At 57.8% G+C, this 14892-nt stretch overlaps 1 protein-coding gene across 1 annotated transcript; it reads left to right on the top strand.

The window, feature by feature from the left end:
- Positions 1-799: 799 nt before the first annotated feature.
- On the top strand, positions 800-9767 carry LOC125086049 (uncharacterized). Its single transcript, XM_047705096.1, has 6 exons — positions 800-1298; positions 2612-2717; positions 5532-5933; positions 7072-7372; positions 7479-7576; positions 8801-9767. The coding sequence occupies exons 1-6, from the start codon at positions 1215-1217 to the stop codon at positions 8887-8889; spliced, it is 1080 nt and encodes a 359-aa protein (XP_047561052.1). The 5' UTR covers positions 800-1214; the 3' UTR covers positions 8890-9767.
- The last annotated feature ends 5125 nt before the right edge of the window (positions 9768-14892 follow it).

The following is a 14892-nucleotide window of genomic DNA, read 5'->3' as shown; positions in this document are numbered from 1 at the left end:
GGAGATGGACCCCGGGGTGGGGCGGGGGAGTGGTCTCCAGATGGCCAAGGCAGGAGCTGACCTGCGGCTTGGGGTGCTCCTTGGGGAGCCCAGGGAATAGGACTACATGTGTTTATTGGAGGCAAAAACGCCACACACGTGAGGCCCTCTCCTTGCTATGCTGCGGTACCCATCCTCCATCATGAGCTGGCTGGACAAGGCCTAGAAGGACTGGCCTTGGTTTCTTGTGACTGTGGGGTGAGTGGGGCCCATGGCCTTCTCCTGCCCATCAGGTTCTCAGTGTTCTCCTGTTACGGGGTTTGGAACAAGCTCCCAGTTCTCCATAAAGATCCAGCTTCTTCCTGAGAGCGTGTCCTCCTGACCAGACTGCCCCCGTCCTGTGGGGTGCAGACTGGGATGATTATACTAGCTGGGGAGGTGGGGTGCACGCAGGGGCACCAGCATCTGGGGGAGGCCTGTCTCTGGCCAGAGCTGGGCAGCCATCAGAGGCTCCCAAGAGCTGTGTGGTCAGAACTCAGATGCCAGGTTCCGGAGCCTTCTTTTCTGGAAGCTGCCATGCCGCCCTCCCACCATGGGGCTGCAGACCCCCGCCTCCCCTGCACGGATTCCCTCCCCACCATTCCCTGCAGAGCGAGGTACTCCCCAATGTGACAGTTTCTAGATGACAGTTTCTAGAAGAATCTGAGTGTGGGAGAAGCCACTCCCACTGTGAGCTGGTCTAAAGGCGTTGGTCTGAGTGTGACTCAGCCAGTGCAGGGGGTGGATGTGGTTGGCAAAGGACAGCTGTGGACCCCAGAGGCTGCAGAGATGCCACCACAGGCTTATGTCCTCTGCCTGCGGGTGTGAGACGGGAGAGAGGCTGCCCTGGGTCAGGCCTGGCCTCCCTCCCCCTCAGTGTGGCTTCTCAAGGTCTGCCACGAACTTGATTCTGGACACACCGGTGGCCAAGGAGGTCTGAGACCTGGGCCTGGCTCTGCCCCATCCCGGTGTCCAGACCGGGGACTCTTCAGATCACCTACGGGTCCTGACTTTGCTCATCTATGACATGGACGGTAACCCTGAGCCCTGCTGCCCCCCACAGGGAACGAGCTTGGGAACCACAGAGACCTGGACACACAGAGGACTGGTGACCTGGGCTGTCTTGTTGCACAGGGCAGAGGGAGGGGACAGAGATCAGTGTCTGCAGGTATAGAAAGTGCCAGGGCTGCCCCAGCATGGAGTGTGTGCAGGCTGACCCTCCGGGGTCCCGGCCTGCAGCTGCTGGGGGCTCCCTCCTGGGCCCTGCGCCCCACCCGAAGGTGGGGTTTGTACAAGCAAAGAGTTCTCACCTGAGAGGGCTCACCCAGGGCTGGAGCGATGGGACAGGGGCACAGCCGACTTGGTCCCCGTCACCCTGAAGGGACCAGGGGACGAGCTGCCCAGATCTGGACTCTATCTGAGGAGTCTCTGCCCACAAGGCTCAGGGACGGCCGTGGAAGGGATCTCCCACCACTGGGTGGGAACGGGGGACAAGGCAGTGCCGAGGGCTCTCTGGTCCGAGGGGCGCAGAGCACTTCCGGGGGAGCCCAGACTGGATGCGGTGATCGCTGGAGGCCATACACTGGGATGGGACAGCGGCAGTGATGCGGGATTTCTCAGAGTTGCTTGTTGGGAGTCAAGACCCTGACTCTTGCTCTGCTGGGTGACCTCTGGCAGGAGGACCAAACTCTTAGGACTCGGGTCTCACATCCATAAAATGGGTTCAACAGCCAACAGGCTGACCACCTAGAGTGTGGGGCCCGGGCCAGTCCTGGGGATCCAGCCAGAGGATCTGATGGTCTGAGCAGCTAAGGGAAAGCCCAGTGGGCGGGAAAAGGGGCACAGGCCGGGGGTTAGTGATGGAGCTGCTCTCCTAGGGCCCACAGGAGACCAGGGTTCTTGACATTATGGGAACCCACCTGGGAAGAGGAGGCCTGGCCTGACCCTCTTTACGTGGCTGGGAGTCTGAGGCCGCTGAGCCTGTGGGCAGAGGCGCGTGTCCCTCTTCAGCCCTGCCTGTGTGTGAGCCTGGCCCAGGCCTGGAAGAGCCTCGCAGGGAAGGGGCCGCTCCTGTGGGGGTGGGATTGGTCCTGTGGGGGAGGGGGCAAGGCACGCCCTAGGCTGCAGACAGAGCCCTAGGGACCATTAGTGCCTGTGTGTGCATTGGGATGTGGGGTGACACTGTGTACTTGGCTCTAGGAGGGGACTCTGTGCCTGGCCATCGGCTGACACTGGCCAGCAGGGTATCCCAGGCTGAGTGGGAGCCCAGGGACAGAGGTCAGGGGTCCTAGGGTTGCGGGCTGGGGAAGGGAGACCACCAGGCTGGTTGTGAGCACAGGGACGGGGTATCTCCGGCACCGGGCCTCCTAGAGGGGGCCTGTTCCCGCATTTACTCTACAGTTATCTCCTGAGGCCCCTGCGGGTGCTGAACTAAAATGAAAGATCAGAGTGGGTTTCTCGAGGCTGGATGGTGAGGTCCAGAACGAACAGCGAGCTCTGCTTTGGGGTGGGGAGGAGCCTAAGAGCTCTTCTGAGTGATGCTTTTCCTCTTTTCTAGACTCTGCGCTCTGGTGTTTCCTGTGCAACCTCACAGGCCCAGGCGGGGTCAGCAGGGAGGCGGCCGGCCATGGGCGCCTGCTCAGAAGACCCCCACTTGTGTGGGGCCTCCTGGCTCCTGCGATTCACCGGCCTCCTCCTCAGTGAGTGGCCCGGGCCCCCTGGGAGGGAGGCCGCCGGGTGGGCAGGGAGGCAGGAGCTCCCGGGCTGGCTGAGGTCTGCGCTGAAGAGCCAGACGGAGCAGCCCCGTGGTGACGGAGCACACGCGGTGCGCTGGGTTAGAGCCCCGGGGTGGACAGAGGGAACAAAGGGAGCTTTGGGCTGAGGCCAGGCTGGGAACCCCGACCCGGCTGCCTGGAAGCATGAAAGGAATCCCCTCCCCCCCACCTAGGGCGGTGAGGCCGGGAGAGCCTGGAGCCTCGTGGGAGAGGGATGGAGGAGACAGAAGAGCAGCTGTGGGGGACCCGGGGTGGGGACGGACATCCCCCTGCCGTGCACGGGGACCGGCAGCCTCTGCAGCCACCGTGTGCAGGAGGGGCCGACCCAGAGCCCCCGTCTGAGCTGGAGGGGCCGCGCTAGTCTGGCTCCTTGGGCAAGATGAGGCCCCGAATCCAGTGACATTCTGTTTGCAAGGGAATGTAAGAGCCCCCAGAATTCAAGGGTCTGCGCCCACCTGCCGTGTGTAAGGCTGAGCCCGGAACGGGAGACTGCTGACCTGGGCTCTGGGTGGGGCAGGGAGGAAGCAGCGGGGGCCCCAAAAAGGGAACTGGAAACACCCTGTCCCCACAAACGCCGGATTTCCTGGTTCTTACTTCCTCAGAGTTTGTCTGCTTTGTGTGACAAATGACATACGAATAAATGAGAAATGTTTTGTTTGTACTGTTTTGTGTGAGCGCTGCAGCCCCTGTCTGAGCTGCAGGGATTCCAGGAAATTCCAGAATCACGGGGCGTGCGTAAACAGGGCACTGCGTCCTCAGGCAAGGCATGAAAAGCCTTCACACGTGGTGTTTCTCTTCCTTTCAGTTTCATCGACGCGGAGACATATGGGAAATCCCATAGTTTCCTACGTAAATGTCTGGGTTGGAAGATGGAGAAAGAAAGTGAGGAAGGAAGAGAGAGAAATGGACAAAATGTTATGTTGATGGTTGAAAGTCAAATTTCATCTATTTAAATAAACTCGGGCTCTCTTGCTCACGGCACCCGCCCCGGACCTTCTGTCCCTCTTTGGCGTCAGCACCTTCTGCAGATCTGAGCACTGTCGTGTCTTCCTCCCGTCCTGAGTGGGCTTCCAGCTTCCGGGCCGCTCCTCCCCCGCAGCCTGAGGGCTGAGCCTCCTCTGTCCCGGGTTCCCCCCTTTCCAGCAGGGGCCGGTTAACCCTCAGGTAGCCCCGCGTCCCCTCCCTGCCAAAGCCCGCTGAGTATTTGAATCCCCTCTCCCAGGACAATATTTGGAGAATGAGACCCCAGACCTGCTAAGACTGTTGACCAGAGAGCAGTGCTGGGAGGTAGGAGCCCTGGGTGGGACAGAGGGAGAGCAGGGGGAGGGCAGGGCAGTTCAGTGCAGGGGAAGCACTGGGCTGAGAAAGGGGAAGCTCCAGGTCTGACTCTGACCCAGGTGACCCGGGACAGGTCCTCCTCCCCGACTCCCCGCCAAGGGAGTCCCTCCTCTGTGAAAGGTCCCCTCTACGGGCCTCCAGCGGTGACACCCTGGGACTGGGGGCTCCTCTGCTGCACGGAACTTTGCATATTTCTACATCCATGAGCTCTGTGCGTGTTGATCTAGGACGGGAGGCAGGTCACACAGGATAGTGTTTTCTGTCTGTTAATTCGTGAGGAGCCGCCAGTCTCATTCACAGGAGGAATGTTCCTTAGATATAATGTGACATAAATTTCTCTTATCAATCTGGCGAAGGCTAAAAAGTTTGACCACCGTGTGCCAGTGGGAACCTCAGCATTTTTGGGGGGAGAGCGGTTGGGGTCGCTCTCGGGAGGGCGATGAGCAGGGTCTGTCAGAGGCTGAGATGGAGCTGCCTTTGGTCTAATAGATCTCTCATGGGTTACCCCAGTGTCTACACACCCGCGTGTGAAGCGCATACATGCACGTTGGGCATGTGCTGCTTTAAGTGATCACAAAACCAGAATTACACACTCACGTGTGACACGTATGTCCTGGGTGTGAGTCCACACACCCACAGCCGTGGATATGCCCCCCCAGTTGACGTACCTCAGTCCCTGTGTGCAGAGAATCCATCCCAAGCTGCTGGTGTTTGCAGGGACAACATCAGTAGAACTGTCCCACGAGGAGGGAGCAAGAGCCCCGTTTGGGCCGTGAGCAGCTGTTAAATGACGCACTTCCACGAGGGTAGACCCTGCAGACTGGTGGCCAGAGGCTGCCCTCCGTCCCTCCCCATGAGGGTCTCTACACAGGGGCTGCCCACAACACGGTGGCGGACTTTGTCACAGCGAGCAGGAGACAGGGTCACAGCAGGACAGGGTCACACTCCTGTCAGACCTGCTGTCCCTGAGGGCTGTCCATCATGTTAACGGCGCTCTGCTCCTTAGAGGGGAGTCCCCAGGAGCGACCCCCCTCCAGGGGCAGAGCTCACACGGTCTGTGGGCACTAGGGGTCTCTGCAGCCCCGTGAGATCCTGCCTCCTGCACAAATGCTCTCGGTGCTGCCCCTGAAATGTACTCGTGCTTCAGTTCCGAGACCTCCTGACATTCGTCCTCTTGCTGTCAGGGGTCAGGACACTGCAGGTGAGCAAGTTCACGTGACCTGTTCAAGGGGATGCTCCCTTGGGACCAGGAGGGATTCCAGCCTCGCCTCAAATTCATGGCACTCTCCTGCCTTCTCAGGTCAAGGGGGCACATGGGATGGATTTCAGGAAGATGGGTTCTAGGGTTTCCTCCTTTATTCCTAAAAAAACCACTCACATTTTCTGCATCCTATGCCCTAGGTGTCTGCAGCACTGTGACCCAGAGTCCTGGAGCCCGTGGGTCTGCCGTGGATGATTCTGGAATTCCTGTTCCTCTGAATGGGATTCAGGGAGCTCCTGTGCTGTTTCAAGTGATCAGAAATCCAGAATTACCTCCAGAATTTGAGCTGGAGAAGATGTCTTGGGGCGTCGTATCCAGATCAAATTACATAGTCATGCTGCACGTGTTTCCTGGGAGAGATGTTCCAGGACAACTGTCCTGGGTCAACTTCCAGGACAAGTTCGAGAAGAGGGTCCATGTGCTCAACACAACGACCCTGAGGATTGACAACCTGACCCTTGAGGACAGTGGGCTGTACCGGGCTCGACAGTCCTATACGAGAGGAAGACAATATGACCAGGATTTCCACCTGATGGTCTATGGTACATGGCGGCCCCTCCCCCAGTCCCACAGCTGACCCCCTTTCTCAGTCCCTGGGAGTGTCCATGAGCAGCCCCTAAAGGATTCCTTCCAAACCGCAGCCTTCGGACTCTATCTTCTCCCCTTAAATTACACGTCATGTGGTCACCAGGGAATCCAGACCATCTCTAGTTTAGCATCAGCTGGTTCTCAGCCTCAGTTCCCCTTTGCCCTGGAACCTAAGCCACCTGCGGGCTCCGAGGGTCAGCACGTGGCCATATTAGGGGACATTCGTCACCTAGCAGGATCCGGAATCCTGCATGTGGTTCTCCCCGCCCCGTCCCCTCGTCCTTCTCAGCCCAGCCCAAGTCAGCTCACTCACAGACTGCACGGTCCAGCTCTGAACCCCCATGGGTGGAGGAGAATTCACAGGGTAGCCCTTCCTCAGACCCTCAGGGAGCAGCTGTCTCTGTGTGCACCCCTCCCCCGCGCACAGGGAGACGTCCTGCCCCAGAGAGAGGGGACTTGGAACCCTCAGGACCTGGAGATTCCCAAGAGTGACTGTCAGTCTGTCCCTTGTCTTCCTGGGTGGACCCCAAGCTCAGTGCCTGTTATAACCACCTTGGAGTGTCCATACCTTGGAACCAGCACTGTGTCCCCCACTGTGGTCTCTCCTGGTGGAGCCTGGGGCTGATCTCTGGGCTCCCAGAGCTGGCCAGTGGCCATCTGCACCATGGGCTGCGCCGTCCTGGGAACCCACCAAGCAGGAGAAACAGGGCCATGGCCTGGACTAGGGCAAATCCTGTCCCAACTTCTCCTTCTTTTCGGGCACACCCCACTCTTGTAGAATTAATGGGTTTCAGGTAGGTGGCTCTAGCATTTATTTTATCAAGGGCAAATTTTAAGACACAGTCTAGTGAAATCTAGCGAAATCTAGGGAAAAAGTGCTCAGTCTAGTGAAATTACATAGAGCTGAACTCAGTGGCTCCCTTCCTTATTGGCACCTGCTGTATATTTGGATCAATTCCCTGTTATTTGTAAAATGCATTCACTGTCCTTATGGGCAGGAACCCAGAGCTTCAGGGAGAATCCGCAGGAGAAAGCAGGAGCTGTGATGTTCTACACTCACCTGAGACTGTCCTCTTGTCCCTCCCGCCCCAGAGCCTGTGCCCCTTCCCCAGATCCAGGCCACGGTTCTGTCCCTCACACCAGGCTGGTGCAACCTCACCTTGGAGTGTAACACCACGGAAACCAGGGAGGACCTGAAGGTGTCCTGGGAAAGTGAGGGTCTCCCTAGGGAGCTGGAGCAGAGACCGGCCCCAGGACCAGCCCCCAACCCCTGGACACTGGCTGCGACCCTGCCCCTGAGCCGGCCGAGCCCCAGCTTCACCTGTGTGGTCAGCAACCAGGCGGACAAGAAAACTGCCTCCCAGGACCTTGGGGATGTCTGTGGCCACGGTGAGTGCACCTGCCAAAGGAGAGGGACTCTCCCGCAGCTCAGGGTGAGGGTTCTCGGCTTCTGTCCCCCATGTTTATGTCACCCCCTGCTGCCTGGTGACCCTGTCCAGGCCTCTGGCGGGAACATCCAACCTGCTTCTGTCCTTTGGTGTCACTCCCGTGCTGCTCTCCAGCCCTCAGCCCTGCTGGTCCAGGCAGCACCCAGCAGGTACCTCTCCCCACCCTCATACATCCTTCCTTGTGTGTCTAGAGACGTTTTCAGGAAAAGCGAGTTGGGAGGTGTCCGGGGTCTGTTCCACCCACCTGCCTGCCTGCATTCCCAATGTGTCCCGCTCCCCTCGGCAGCCAGCCTCCGCTCAGGCCCCTCCCTCTGCCCTCAGCCCTTCCAAGTCAGGGGTCCTCCACTCCCCACTTATTCCCATCCAGGGACCCCTCCCTGCAGCTGGCTCTGGAGGCCTGTGACCCGGGCAGTCCCACAGAGCCACGTGCTGGGGGCAGTCCCAGCATGAAGAGACTTTGCACAGGGGCTCCTCAGCCTCGATGGCTCAGGGCACTGAGGAGCTACTGCTGTCCTGCCCTCACACCTCGTCTCCTCTAAGGAGCGGTCAGTGGCCCCACACTGGGAGCTGACGCTCTGGCCCAGGATTAGTGTCCTGTGTAGTCTGAACCCCTGGAGGGCAGGAGCCATGTCTGCTGCTCCTTTGAATGCCTGTCCCAGCCTCAGCCTCAGGCCCATTGCTCACAGTCAGCGTGTCCCTGAATGAGTGAATGAATGATCTGGTTCCCTGTGAGACCCCTCTCCTTCTACCCCTCATCTGCCAGCTGCTGGAGGGCCTACTGTCTAGTATCCCTCATCCCAGAGGAAGCTCATGGCTCAGGGACCCACTGTGCCCTCTGGAAAGGGCACAGTGAGTGCCCTTTCCCGCCTCCCTCTCATTCTCTCACACAGCTTCCCTTACCGGGTCCCTCTCTGGCCTGTCCCAGTGGGTGCCAGCAGCTTCCAGGGCTGGGGACTTGTCACAGCCATTTCTGGTCATGGCTCTCCATCCTGGGATGGCTCACCCACCCTGAATACCCAGCAATCTCCTACTCCTCCCTCAAGACCAGGCTTGCCCATCACCTCCTCCAAGAGGCCCTCCCTGATGACCTGGGTACAAGCTATAGTGTCCTGGGATGGCTCTGGCTGGCTGCCTCTGGCAAGTGTCAGCCCTTCCCCTGCTGGAGGCTCCTCAAAGGCAGGCACCATGTCCTGCTCCTCTCAACACCCCGGCCCCAAGCAGGAGCTCGGGAACTGGCTGAGTGAGAGCCCCGCCGTGCTCCTCCCTCTCGAGCTCCTGACCAGGTCCCTTCAGAGTCTCCATGTGTCTGGCAATGGGTGTCCTCTGTTCTCTGTCAACTTAACCTTCTGTACTCTCTCTGTGCGATGGAATAGATCCAACTGGAGAAGCCTCTGCTGTCCACGAGGGAATCATCCCATGGATTGTTGTTCCTGTGCTGGGGGTCCTCGGAGCTCTACTGTGACTTTATGTGACAAGTAGGAAGAAGATGATGGAGCCTGGGAGAGGCAGGCTGCATTTCTCCATCCCTCCCGCACTGGACCCTGGGCTCCTGTCCTGTATTTCTCTGCTCAGGGGATGTCCCTGCAGGAGGCTGGCTGCTGTGGCCGTGGCTGTGGGGGCCATGGAGGGGGAGGGAGGGTACAGGCTTCCAGGGTCAGAGTCAACCTCCATATGTGTATGACTCAGGGCCAGGATCACAGGAGGAGCCCAGGGACCCTGATTTTGGCATCTATAATAGAAAGCAGGTGTCTGGAGACACCGGGGATGGGGATGGGGCAGCCTGGGTTCTCCCAAGTCCCTCTGTGCCTGGGTGCCAATCCCAGTTACCTGCAGCTTCTGGCCTCCATGCCTCTGTACCCTTTCTGGACAACGCAGTATTAACTTAAAAATTCTCCAGGGGTCCATGCAGTGGTGGGCACTAGGGGAGGTCATGTGCAGCCCTGGGACTCTGTGGGTCTCTGTGGTTCCCTCTGTGTCCTTTGCGTCCCTCAGCTGTTCCTGGAACCCTCTGCCTGCATTCCAGGGTAGGGGAGAACCACATCTAGAAGAGGAGAACTCTCTCACTACTGTCTACGGTGAGGTCCACAGGCCAGGCCAGGACATGACCATGATTTAATGAGAAGAAGCAGGAGACTCCCGCCCCAGTGACTCCTGTCTCTTGAGCATGATGCCCGCAGCTTTTGTCCTGTCTCTTCCACCTCGGACGGCTCTGAGCAGGGAGTGGATGGGTCCAGCACTTATTTCTGTGCTAAATCCTTGTGCACAAGCTCCCCGTGAGACACACACAGTGGTAGATCAGGGAAACTGAGTAAATAAACTGGTCCAAACCTGTTACAGGAACGCTCAGCCTCTTCTAAGTGGCAACCCAGGATGGTCCCCACCTTCCCCCTCATCTGTACGACATCAAACAGCTTTCAGACCCTCAGCCTCTGGGACAAACCGTGGAGAATCACAACATCCCCCCGGGCCCGTCTTGAGCACCCCCAGAGGTCAGTCCTGCACTGAGAGCTCTTTACAGACAACGTGAATTCGTCATCGTCCCTGCTTGCTGAGGGCGGGCTCTGTGACCCACACTGTTCAGACATTCTGCTCGCTGCTAACTCACTGGGTCCTGGTGGACTCTCTGTGCGGTGGGGAACCTTGTGCCCACTTTACAGATCAGTAGAAGGAGCCAGAAAGGCTGACTCTGCAGGCCGCATGGCTGGGAGCGCCGGAGTCAGGACTCAGCCCAGGGAAGGGAGCTCCAGGCCCGTCTCTCCAGGCCTCGGCTGGCTGTCCCACGTCCTGGCCAACCTCCTTCTATCCTGTCCTGCTGGCTGATGATCCAGCCTCCTATTGCTCAGCACAGGCAGAAGTTTCTAGTTCCTGACAGTGAGCTTTAACTGACTGCACTGAGTGACACCCATGTCCCCCTCTCTGCTGTCCCCACACAGCACGCTGAGCTCCTCAGAGCTCAGTGAGGACTTTTCCCTGGACTTCGGGGCCCTTCTCTGGGGACATGTCGTCTCCTGCATGCATCTCTCTGGCTTGTCCCCCAACCCTGCCGGCTCCTCCTCTGCAGCCATCACCCACTCCCCATGCTGCCCCTGCTCCACACCTGAGCCCGCACCTTGGCCTCACATTACGGGGACCCCTGGACCTCCAGGAGGTGACCCCCATGTGACACAGTTGATGCCCCTTTCCTGCTCCAACCCCCCCCATCTCGGGTTCTCTGAAGGCCACTCCCTTGGACCCCGGTCCCACCTGCCGTCCTCCCGGACTCTCCGCCGTCCCCCCAGGGCTGCTCTTTGCTCACAGGGTGGTGCTTCCCAGGTTTTGGGCAGGACCCTTCCCATCCCCTGTGTCCTCCTCTCTCTGGAGCCCCGGCTCCTGGGGTTCAGGGACCAGTCACACCGCTGATGCCCAGGGAAGCCTCACCATGGCCTCTGCTGAGCCCCATCACTGATCCCCAGCCCCACTGGTCATAGCCCTTTCCCTGTGTCCTCCTCTGCCCTCTTGTCCCCCACTTCCCTTTCTGTAATACCGGGGACCTGGTAAGAAAGAGCAGGAGCTCCTCTCTCACAGGAAGGAAAGCAGAAGCTGTGATCACGTGTGTAATCAGGCAATAAATGTGCAGGAGTGTGTGGGGGGGACTGTGGGAGCTGTTCAGCTGAGCCCAGGGAAACACTGTAAGGTGCCCCCTTGGTAAGGGACACCTTTTCTCTCCTTCCATGCTCTACCCACAAATGCAGGGGCTTCCTGATTCGGGTCCTGGAGCCTGTGGGGTGGCTGAGTGGGCAGGAAGCCCTGCGGGGTTCTTCTTGGAGCTGCAGGTGGTCCAGGCTGCTCTTCTGCGTCCCCAGAGCTCTGCCGCTGTCTTTTCTGCACAGCATCGGTCCCAGGTCTCAGAGCATGTAGTGTGGCAGTGTGAGGACGGCCCCGGAAGTCACCTGTGCTCCCAGCAGACCCGTATGTGTGCTCAGGGCTGCCCACAACCTCGGGGGCTGGACATGCCCCAGAGAAGAGGGGCAGTGTCCCTGCCTCGGCCACGGAACATCACTTAACGTTTTGTCACTGCTGGGAGAGGACAGGGGCATGGCTGGGGCCAGGTGGCTCTCCTAGGGATGTCCTTTTTGTCCTTCTGCAGCGACAGGTAAGACTCTCTCATGAGAACAACTACCTGGAGGCAAGCAGGTTTGGGCGGGGCCAGCTTCATGATGAACTCACTTTTTTTTTTTTTTAAGGTTTTTACTTATTTATTTGACAGACAGAGGTCACAAGTAGACAGAGAGGCAGGCAGAGAGAGAGAGAGAGGGAGAAGCAGGCTCACTGCTGAGCAGAGATCCCGACGCAGGGCTCGATCCCAGGACCCGGAGACCATGACCTGAGCCAAAGGCAGAGGCTTTAACCACTGAGCCACCCAGGTTTCCCCCAAACTCACTTTTATTAAGAAGTGCAGTTGGCCGAGTTAACTCATGCTCTGTCCTTTATTTCAAAGGATAATTTTTAGGGCTCCTGGGGCTCAGCTGGTAGAATATCAGACTCTTGATCTCAGGTCTTGATCTCATGGTGGTGAGCCTACTCAGAAAAACAAATGAATGGATACTTTTTAAAGCAGTCAAATGGCATCACACCATCACATTTAAGTGTAGGTCTCTGTCCGGGAGGCAAATTGTGGACGGATGTCTGCACGTGTCCTCGAGGCAGGACACAGGACCGCCGGCAGAGACCACCAGAATGCAGAGCTCTTCCCAGCCTCTCATGGGATTGGATTCGGTCCTTTTCCTGTGTGTTTTGTGTCTTCCAGAAGGGCACTGGGAGCATGAACGCCGGGAACCTGGAGCCTATAAGGACTGTGGCACCAACGTCCTTCTAGTGGTTTTTCTCAGGCTTCCTGTAATCGGAACTCCATCTCCTTGCTCCTAGTAAAGAGTCTGTCCTGCAGTCTGGGAGAAATCCCTCCACAAATTGCTTCAATATGAGTCAGACAGACAGACAGACAGGAGTGGGGCGGCTCGCAGACCCTCAGGTGCACAGGTTAACTGTCCTGCTGGGCGAGCTCCTGCCTCCGTCTTCACGGCACAGTTGGTCTCTGGAAATTCCCTCAGTCCCAGCTTCTCCAGAGGCCTGGCCACTTGCCTTCTCTTCCTTCATGTAGTTCCTGTTCACAACCCAGCATCGCTGTGGGGGATCCTGCTGTCCCCCCTTCAAGGTGATTTGTCTGAAAGATGAACTCCTGAGTCTGTGGGGCCCGGGCACGCACAGGATCTCGTCTCTGCCATCTTTCCCCTCCCGCCTCCCAAAAGCCCAAGTTCCCAAAAGATGAATTTAAAATCAGGAAATGACCATAAATACAAAGGAACTGAAACGAGAACTGACTTTGCTGAACGTTATACAGAGACGCTGAACCCTCAGGTGAGAGGATGATCCCCTAGGAAGCGTCATCTGCCACTAGGACCCCAGAGGGCAAAGAGCGTCCGAGCGGGTGAGTGTCTGTTTGGGAGCAACTCGCTGCGGTGTGTCTTCCCCAGCCCCAGACCCCGCCACACCGCGGCTGACCCTGGATGGGGGGTCATTCCCCGCACCAGGCACCTTTGTGGTTCTTGCATCCCTACTCGGTGTCCTAGAGTCTCAGGCAGTCCTGACGCTGTGTCCCTGCAGCTCTGCTCAGACCCCACGGCGTAGGGTTCAAGGTCTCTGCACCAGCACCAGCACCAGCACTGGGATGCCAGGCAAGCTGTGGTCTGTGCCTCTGTGCACCTGCGGTGACTGGCAGGTTCCCATGAGCTGCTTGTCTGGTTGGTTATTTGCTGGAGCAGCTCACACGACAACGGGGACACAGTCCCTTCCAGCCTAGAGCTTGGTTTGCAGGATATAACTCAGAACAGCCGGGTGACAGAGGGGCTGAGAATGAAGCATGTGGGGAGGGGTGCGGAGCTGCCTTCCCTCTAGGTGAGCCCCCTTCCCCGACAGCACCTGTGTGTTCTCCCACCCAGAAGCCCTTTGAACCCCGTTCTTCTGGGGTTTTCTGGAGATGTCATTACGTGGGTACCGCTGATTAAGTCCTTGACCACTGGGGACTGGGGAACTCACGCTCCAGCCCTTCTCCCTCCCCAATGGTCAGTGAGTGGGTCCCTAAGTTCCCACCTGCTAACAGGGTTCATACCTCAGCAGCCGGGCACTGACCTTGGCAGTTTTCCCAGAGTTATGTCGTTACCACAAGTTCAGGGGTGGTTGTAGGGGCTTGTCGTGAACAACCCAATACCCAATCCACCTTCACGGCTCTGGCCCGATTGCAGGAACTGGGAACCATCCTGAATATAACAAGAGATGCCCCCAGGTTCCTAGGACCTGACCAGATTCCGGGGTCTGTGTGCCTGGGATAGTGCAGGAAGACTGATACCTGCTTCTGTTATGAGTCACAAGAGAGCATTCATTATTGTCAAAATAATGACATCGTCTAGGACCTACTCTGCATTTTTTATTATAATTGTAATCAATCCTTTTTTTACTCTGGCTTCTGTGACCGCGCACTCAGCAGGTGTCCCCGGGCGGCTCCTTCTCCGTCTCTCGTTCTGACCCTCCTCTGCTGGTCAGCGCCGGGCCCTCTGTTCTCCCCTGGCCATACTTCCTCCCTCGTGACTTTAGGGACCCCCCAGGGCTCTCAGCAGCCCGGCCATGCTGAGGCAGCAGCTCCAGCCCGACAGGACCCCCACCCCGACTGCCTGATGAACTTCTGCTCTCACAGCCAAGTGACCATGTGGAGCGCTGAGTCCCCGTCCCCTGCCTCCCCACCCCCACACCGGCTCCTCCCTGGGCTTTCTCGATACCTACAGCTCAGGAACGTCACAGCATCCTACAGCTGCTTCAGTCAAACACCTGGAAGTCACCTTGCATTCTCTTTGCCTCCACTCTGGGGTCCAAGCCACCAAGCCACCAAGCCACCAGGTCCCTCCCCTTCTCTCCCATCGCATCCCACTCTCCCTGCCCCTGTGCCAGGACCTCCTCCCTGAGCTCCCTCATCCTGGTCTTGTCTGTGTTATTTCACCTGCATTTAGAAATTTCTTCAAGTGCCTTCGTACATAGTGTTTCCCTATAATTTTCAATGTTGTTCTTATCTGTGTTTATGCCTTGATCCTCATTCCTAATGACAATTACGTAGAACTGCAACTTTTGCTCAGACCTCAGTATTCTGCTTCTGATTGGGGTTTATGTTTTTGCATCAATATTTTTTTTATAAGATTTTTTATGTATTTATTTGACAGAGAGAGATCACGAGCAGGCAGAGATGCTGGCAGAGAGAGAGAGAGAGAGAGAGAGAGAGAGAGGAGGAAGCAGACTCCCCGCTGAGCAGGGAGCCCGATGCGGGACTTGATCCCAGGACCCTGCAACCATGACCTGAGCCAAATGCAGAGGCTTTAACCCACTGAGCCACCCAGGCATCCCTGTTTTTGCATCAACTTTTTTTTTTTTTAATTTTTTTTAT

The sequence above is a fragment of the Lutra lutra genome, chromosome 15 (assembly GCF_902655055.1).
Source record: "Lutra lutra chromosome 15, mLutLut1.2, whole genome shotgun sequence".
NCBI lineage: Eukaryota > Metazoa > Chordata > Mammalia > Carnivora > Mustelidae > Lutra > Lutra lutra.
The sequence above is the reverse complement of the archived record's forward strand: the minus strand, read 5'-3'. Positions and strand labels throughout refer to the sequence as shown.